General features: G+C 37.1%; 1 protein-coding gene across 1 annotated transcript; it reads right to left on the bottom strand.

The window, feature by feature from the left end:
• Nucleotides 1-2,817: 2,817 nt before the first annotated feature.
• On the bottom strand, nt 2,818-7,766 carry LOC134793665 (pro-resilin-like). The gene is made up of 4 exons (XM_063765313.1): nt 7,409-7,766; nt 6,934-7,033; nt 4,723-5,181; nt 2,818-2,957 (listed from the first exon to the last, which is right to left on the bottom strand). The coding sequence occupies exons 1-4, from the start codon at nt 7,529-7,531 to the stop codon at nt 2,872-2,874; spliced, it is 768 nt and encodes a 255-aa protein (XP_063621383.1). The 5' UTR covers nt 7,532-7,766; the 3' UTR covers nt 2,818-2,871.
• Nucleotides 7,767-9,007: the final 1,241 nt, after the last annotated feature.

The raw sequence follows: 9,007 nt of genomic DNA, 5'->3' as shown, positions 1-9,007 counted from the left end.
GACTAGGCTAGGAGGCCGTTAAATATAATTTCTTATTATAGTATTTTTTTGTTAATGAAATTAAGAAACTAATAATAAAAACAAACATTTTGTCTAAGGCAGAATCATTATACTTATTCCAAATAAACAAATGACTGAGTACCTACAATAAGGTCAAAATTACGGCATAAAACTCTGACTGCAATACGCATTTTGCTCGCGCTATGGCAATAATCGATTAATTCAGACACCTCGCGGCAGATGAGTTTGCATTGGATTCCGGTTTCAATTATTCAGAGTCACGACTTGATCTTGAATTAACTTGCATACCTTGCATATATTTTATTATTAAAGGTTTTTCATTGTGGTATGTTAAGGTAAGCTTTTGTTATTGCGCTTTTAAATAAGTATATACTTTTTATTTAAAAGCGGGTTACGGGTTATTTTTCTTATTCATTGTAAATGTTAATTTTTTAAATGTTAAATTGGATTGCTGGAATAATTTTTAAATGTAATTTTATTGTCTAATATTTGTTCGTTATATTTATAACCTTACTTGAAATATAGCTACTCGTACAGTGTAATTAAGCGTCCTTTTTGTCTGATGCGTTCACTGATTTCACGCAATAACATTCGATAGATATGACAGTGACGCACAGTACGCGAGTACCGGCAACTATAGCGCGTTTTAACGCAGACACCATTGATCTTGATAATCTACAATATCCATAACAATTAACATTATATTTGGGCACTGTTATATTATATGCATGGTCGTTATAATTCGAGTTCATATCATCATCTTCCTCGCGTTATCCCGGCTTTTTGCCATGGCTCATGGAAGCCTGGGGTCCGCTTAGCAACTACCTAATCCCAAGAATTGGCGTAGGCAGTAGTTTTTACGAAAGCGACTGCCATCTGACATTCCAACCCAGAGGAAAAACTAGGCCTTGTCGGAATTAGTCCAGTTTCCTCACGATGTTTTCCTTCACCGAAAAATCGACTTTTCAAAGGCAAAGTGTCATCATAAATGTAAAATGTCTATGAATATACATTTATATTATGATTTTATAATGTTATTTGTTATGTCAAAGGTGCAGTGCCGGTGCAGAGTTAACTTAGTCGAACTCTAGCAAAATCTTCAAACTCTGTCAACTCCTCCTAAAAGCTTGTGGGTAGCAATGACATGCGTTCAATACTTGTGGATAACATTATTAAGGCGCCGTATTGATAACTTACACTTTATACGGTGGGCTGTATTAACATCGAGCACTTTGCTATACCTTTCACGTAAGGCGTTATTCGGCGTTATTAATTAGAGTGCCTTATACTTCGAGCAACACGGAAGGGAGGCGGCATTCGCACTATTTCCCCTCTGCCGAGGTACAAGATTAGCGCGTCAATCTAATCTAGCGCGGGTAATAAAACTAGTTGCACTTGGATTTTTCACTAGACCGAGTCCAGACGCGCGCGTGAACACTGCTGCACAAAAATGCCTGTTTGCTAGGTTTATTGTTATAAAAAGAGGTCGGGGACATCAAATTTACAAAGAGAAAGTGTTACATTTCACATGTAATATTTTTTTTTACATATCATACGTTTAATTACATTCAAACACAAATTATTATATTTTAGTCTCATGTAATTGTTGGATTTATCGATTTTGCTCGCTCAGTACAAATTGCGGATCGGTCGAGCGACAAATCCGACTTCTCGTCTCTCAGAATACAATAACATACTTCAACGAAAATGTGTTAGTGTGCGTGTTGTGACACTTGTCACTCGTCCGTACACAAAAAGAGATCGAGGTTTGAAAGATTTGTCTTTGACGTGTGTCATTTTCTATGTATTTGTGTCGTCATTACAGATTGGATTTTGTATGTAAGTGTGTGAGAAGTGCGACTGTGTGCACCTTTCCCCCCGCGAAAAATGGCAGAAAGATTTGTACGGTGAGATATCGCTTGGGCCCCTCCCTTCCCATGTGTCGGAAGCCGGTGTTGCTCGAAGGCCTTATATGTCCAGATAGCGAAAAAGATGCGTTGTGTGTGTTGTGTGTGACTAGTTAATAATGTAAATAACATGGAATATATTTCGATTAGTTGTCACCCCACAATCGAAATTGTTCGCCTGCACTTTAATTATGTTTTTAATAAGTCAAAGAGATTTATAACTTTATAAAACGTAGTAACTTCTTACAAACCTCTGTTTAATTTTGCCCCTTTCTAAAAGAATTGTCAAAATCAAAATGACGAATAGGGATAAACCATTAACAAATGTTTGTTAAGTACATTCGACAGACGTTTGTGAACAACGCCAGAATTTAGCAACACTGTAGTTAAATTTAAATAATCAATATGTAATACCTACCTATACACACACGCACACGTCATTTACTATACCCGTACGCAACCATTTCATACGAAATTGGCTGTAAGTACCTACCTATACCGATTTATTTAACTAAAATATGCTGCAAATCTTTCAGTTACCTCGTCAGTGTAGTTTTGATTTTAATATCGATTCTGGATATTAAATAGGAAACAACACTAAAATATACACATTTATACAGTCACTTCCATAAAAATGTTCTTACGAATGTAATAAGTATGGAGCCGTAGAACATTAATAACTTAAATCGAAATATTTGACCCCAATAAGTTGAAATGAACACTGATACTACAATGTACTCGTACAATATTCAACAATACCTTAAATGTGCCTATACTTTGCTCCAAAATTCGAAATTTAAAATTGAGTAATGTAGAGAAACAAGAATAGCATAGCCATCACAGACGCATGCCGATGCTTTAACTAGACAAAAAATCAAACCAAACGTAATTGTATTCAATAATTTAATAATATTTAAGTAGGTATACAGTTACTATCTACTAATTAATCAAACTGGAACGGATAGGGTACTTCATAGTCGTCGATGCCAAATCCCTCGTAGTCGGGAAACTGCGGACCAACCTTGGCAACTGCAAAAGAAGCATTCCTCAACAAACAATACAAATGAACACAATAGGATTACGAATCGTTTACGACGCTAATTGCATCTGATATGCGTAACGTGTCTGTTTGTTAAATGTGGTGTTAATAGCCTGGGTAATCATTAGCGAAATTGGGAAATTGAAATTCGCTTTTTAGAATATTACGAAATAAAAAACCGGAGTGCGAGTCGAACTCGCCCACCGAGGGTACCGTACTTTTTAGTATATGTTGTTATAGCGGCAACAGAAATACATCATCTGTGAAAATTTCAACTGTCTAGCTATCACGGTTCATGAGATACAGATCATACATGGTAACAGACAGACGGACAGTGGAGTCTTAGTTATATGGTCCCGTTTTTACCCTTTGGGTACGGAACCCTAAAAAGTTGGCTGGAACTAGGATTTAGGGCGTCCGCTAGCTGGCGCAAATGGTATGAGCAACACTAGAGTCTGTGCGAAAAGAGAAGAGTCGTAAAGTGTAATTCTATGGAACTTGCTAACTATTGTAAACAAAAGTCACTAGTAAATTCATCATTTTGACAGTTTCAATATGGCGGTTTGTTTACATAGTTAGCAAGTTCCGTAGAATGACACTTTAGAATGTATTGAATCCCATACATTTCACGACTCTTCTCTTTCCGCACCTAGACTCTAACTGGCGCGGACACGTGCGACGAATTTGCGTGCACATGCGTGCGCCCGCTCCGTGCATCCGGGCCAGCTGGCGGATGCCCTTATGAGTATGATGAATATTTTGACTTGCATCATATACTAGTGTTGACTACCAGAAATTTATTTCAGTAGGTTCCTGCGCACGATTCTAACATGGTTTTCCTTGATAAATAATTATAAAGTGATTAATTAATTATCATATTTCATGGTTTTTAGGGTTCCGTACCCAAATGGTAAAACGGGACCCTATTACTAAGACTCCGCTGTCCGTCCGTCCGTCCGTCTGTCACCAGGCTGTATCTCACGAACCGTGATAGCTAGACAGTTGAAATTTTCACAGATGATGTATTTCTGTTGCCGCTATAACAACAAATACTAAAAAGTACGGAACCCTCGGTGGGCGAGTCCGACTCGCACTTGTCCGGTTTTTTTTAATATAGCTCAAGTTATAAAACGAGAATGAAGTACATATCTAATCTGGCGTCTTCTTCTACGAAAAATTGACAGAGCTGGGTTTTATTATTAGGAAATGAATTCCCGATTTTCGTGCACAGTTAATGCATAGTAAGTAAATTCGTCGGTTGAGAATACTTTTGTGCCATATCCATTTTTGGCAAAACCGTTTTTTAATGATTCCTAAAATAACAAAAAATTCGCTGTAATTGTCAGTAATCGGTTTTTGAAAAAATCAATTTTTGGAAAAATGATGTGTCATATCCGCATTTTGCTATAGGATAATTACACTCTTTTAACAGAAAAATATCACAAAAGTGTGACATATCCAAAACGTTTGTGTCATATCATACATTGTATGCTTAACATTTACTCATCAAAAACGGATATGGCAATATTATAAATGGTTTTATTTTATGATTACCTCTATATTTACAATATTTGTATGGTACTATAAACAGTAAACATATGTGGCTAAATGATAAATAAGTTCAATATTTCCTAAATTAAAACCTTTCGAAATTTTTTTTTTGCTTCTTTTCGCTCTCCTGTAAACCAATGTAAGTGGCGTATGGCACAAACGTATTCTCACCCGACGTAATATTAATAATTCTCAGATACTTACAAATAGGACCAACAGGTCCAAATATTCGCTTTGGATAAACTTCCACGGGGACGGGCACAGCCTTTTCCAAATAGCGTACGACTGGCCCACGAGCGACTACTCCTTGAGGTAGTCCATGTGGATATCCTTGTGGATATCCTTGTGGATGTCCTTGTGGATATCCGTGAGGTATCGCTTGAGTTATCCCTTGATGTATTCCTTGTGGTATTCCTTGGGGAATCCCTTGGGTTATCCCTTGTGGTATCCCTTGGGGTATTCCCTGTTGTACCCCGTGATGTCCCTTAGGTATGGCTTGAGGAATGATTTGCAGTGCAGGTTGATGATGACCATGATGAGGTGGTGGTGCTGCATGAAGACTCGGTCCACTCTTCGAGACAACGGCGTTGAAGCCGTGGACAGGGTCCGCTGTGTAATCAACTGTTCGAACGGAGCCGTCGGGTTCCACTAGGGAATATTGTCCTGGAATAAGTTAATTTACGTTATTTTAATGTTGCACCATTAATAATTGTGGCGTGCTTCAATTAACTACAGATGTAGTTCATAATTGTTTTCCATCGTATTTTCTCGTAACGTTCGTATTTGTCATGCTACTTCAGTCAACCTCAGTACTTTTTGCACCGAAACTGACTGAAATATCAAGACACGTTCGTACATTTCCGTCAAAATACGGTGGAAAATAATTATGCACTACATAGTCTATGTTACCTATTAATCATTTCATTTGTCTTAAGCTGTCATTTTGACATTTGTACTCGTAAGAAAAACATAAAATATAAATTAACTAATTAAGCCTTGTAAAGTTTTATAAATTAGGGGCATACATTTAAAAATAAATGCTTTTGATTGGCTGGAGTTTTGGTACCTTAATTTTGCAAAATTACATAAAGCAAGTTTAGCCGTTTCTCGTGACTGACAACCAAACGTTTTCCGTTTTTCTAACAAATCCAAACTTAGTATCCAAAAAAGCTTACATAAATTAATAGTGTCTCGATGCATTACATATTTCTAAATAACGTAGAGTTCATACCTTTTAAAAGCCTTTTAACCTATGTAATATAGTGCCCTATCCCAAACATGGCAGTATTGTTTAATAAATCGGCGAATACAACGTAGTTTAGCAAACAATGCCATGAAAACAGTCAGAGATCAAGATAAAGTAGTTACTGTGCCTTGTAGTTAATACTCTGGGAACTGCGATTGTATGTGATGTAGTGTAGGTACACATGATTGCTTCTCAACTGCATAAGTAATTCTTAAAAGTATAGTGTAAGGTTTACTCGGGTAATTCCGAATGTCGATAACTGTCGGATAATTCCGAAAAGAGACTTTTATTATTATGGAATTAAGGGTGATTTTCATCTGAATTTCGGAATTATCCGACATTCGGTAATACCCGAATACACCTTATAGATTTTTTGATGTTGCGTTATGTTCAAGGGGTTATATGAATTTTTCAAAACTTTGTATTTATTGATAATATTATTTTCATATAGGGTTACTTATAAGTTATAACTATCGTAAATAGGTATGTCTCCTTTTTCCTTTCTCAACTTCTGGTCGAGACGTAAATAGTTGCCAATGTAGGCCATAATATAAAACCGGAAGTGCGAGTCGGACTCGCCCACCGAGGGTTTCGTACAAATTTAACTTCTGTTTTATTTCTTATAAATTTATAGTTTTGATATTTTGCCCTGTAAGTACTTGTGGTATAAAATGATATTACTTGCCAAATTTCATAGTTCTAGGTCAACGGGAAGTATCCTATAAATTTTGATTCCCGATCTGATTTGAGAGTGTCGACTCGGATGGATGGTCGGACAGACGGACGGACAGACGGACTGACAAAAAAGTGATCCTATAAGGGTTCTGTATTTTTCCTTTTGAGGTACGGAACCCCAAAAACTACTTATTTGGGTTCCAGCGTAAAAAGGTTTTTAAACTCCGGTCAATCAAACTGAAAATACATATATGTACGCACGTACGTATAGGTATCTTCTATGTATTCTAATACCTACTTCCATTTTTTTAATTTTCTCGAGATGACTTTCTCGTATATAAGTACATAGACTTGTAGTAACAAAGAACTTGTAAGAACTTTACCTAACACGCTGTTTTTTTTTAAAACCCGATTGATCCCAAACTCTTACTGTGCGGCTACTTAAATCGACTTGATAGTATAGTTTATACTCGTAAATATATTATTTTACATACCTTGTACAACATCACCATCCCGTGTCTCGTGTTGTGACTTCACGTCGCCGGTGCTGTGATCTGCGACTCCGTAGTTGAAGGCGTATCTGGGACGATCTTGCTGAAATACAGTGAATCTTTTGTAAAGTATTTGTCAATATCTCTAATTTAATCACAATTGACATCTGACTCAACTGCGTATTTATGAATTTAATATTTTTTTAAACAAGTACAATCAATTTGACGCCGCCTCTCTTGTGTATAACCAACCGTTGTCTATGTATGTGCTAGCTACACATATGTACACATATGTGCGTTAATTAGATTTTGTATTATTTTCGGTTACTTTCATTATAATTTATAACCAAAAATTTACCATAAGTATGTATATTTAAATTAACAATTTCAATATGGCTGTGCCTTAATAGATACATCACTATAGATTATACTTCTTGATGATTATCAAACACTCACTACAAATAAATAAAACACTTACATAATATCCTTCATAACTTCCAACTTCTACCGGGGGCTGAAAAACTCCTTTATGTTTGGGATTAGGAACACCCTGCGCCACTGCAGCGATCACCACCAACGTTACACACTCTAGGCAATACATTATGCAAACGCTACTCAAATGCGACTGCAGAGCTGAATGGCTGATCCCTGAATAAGACAATAGAGGGTGTACGGGTACTTATATGTGGCCTTATTCGTCAGTGAGCGCCAGCCTTGGGCACGGCTTCCGAAAATGAAGTTTCCTTGCGCGGACGCGGCGGCTAATTGAGAAAATTTTCGCAGGCCACAATGGTCGCATGTAGATTACGTTGCAACACCATATTGCCTTTATGGGAGCTGCTCAATCTCGGGACAGGTGCATCGCGTGGCCACATTTTATGGAACGAGTTCATATTCCGCTGTGGTTTTAGAATACTCATGATCTAGAGAAGCGGCAGCGTGTGCAGCCAATTTCAACGAAAGAGGAACTGGCAACGCAGCAATCGTATATTGATAATCATTAGATTAATTCAGACTTATGAATCAAAACCCTAACCTACTTCCAGATGACCTAGAAACTTGAAATTTGGCATCAAGGCAGATTATTAGGTATATGTAGAGAATATATTGATGATTCGATTGAAAAATAAAATATAATATCCGGGAGACCGAGCTTTGCTCGGAAAACATATAAAAACTCAAAAATGCGCGTTTTCCCAGAGATAAGACCTAGGTAGATCGCCCCCCAAAACCCCTATATAGCAAATTTCATCGAAATCGTTAGAGCCGTTTCCGAGATCCCCGCAAATTATATATGTCGGAGCCTGACACCAGAAAGACGTATTGCAGCGTTATAGTTCATTATTTTAGACGCCTATATAAAATCGATTAGCAATGTTGAGCTACGTATTATTTGGTTGTAACGAAATAAATAAAGTTGCGTAGAGAGTAACGCCGTCTATTGGCGCATTGTTGAAATAAAGTTGCGTAGAGAGTAACGCCATCTATTGGCGTGTTGTTGAACTAAAATGACAGGTAGAAGGCTTTGGAACGTCAAAAGGTTTATCTTGGGTGAGCGTAGGCACGAGTTGGCATTTTTGTTGTTATGTTGGCAGACTGGTCGAGCAGGTTTGCCAACTTGACTTGGAGGCGGGAGCAGAGAGGCTCCGCCGCTGGTAGTTCTTCTTGATCGGGCCGCGCTATAGTTCGTTTTTTTTTAGCATTAGAAATTAGGTAAACAATCTTGATGTGTCTTTTAATTGAAAAAAACATTTTAAAAATAAGTTACGGCAAATATGTAACAATTATGAATCTAATACGATCATTTATATTTTTCTGCTTTCATAAGTAATAGATTTTGAATTTTAAAAAGCGTTTTTCAATTAAAAGACATGTCAAGATCGCTTACCTTCTTGCAAGTTCTTTCTAATGCTAAAAAAACGAACTATAGAGATCGGCCGTACTCGTTAGCCAACCTCGTGCCTAACTCGCCGCGTTCCTGAAGACTTATACCTGAAGGATTATTCTGAAAGCTTATAGAATCTAACGTTCTTTAACCATTTAGCTAAGTGTTTTATTTCAACTGTTATTTTGATAT

This window comes from Cydia splendana, chromosome 9 (assembly GCF_910591565.1).
Source record: "Cydia splendana chromosome 9, ilCydSple1.2, whole genome shotgun sequence".
Taxonomy (NCBI): domain Eukaryota; kingdom Metazoa; phylum Arthropoda; class Insecta; order Lepidoptera; family Tortricidae; genus Cydia; species Cydia splendana.
This window is presented reverse-complemented; position numbering and strand designations above follow the sequence as displayed.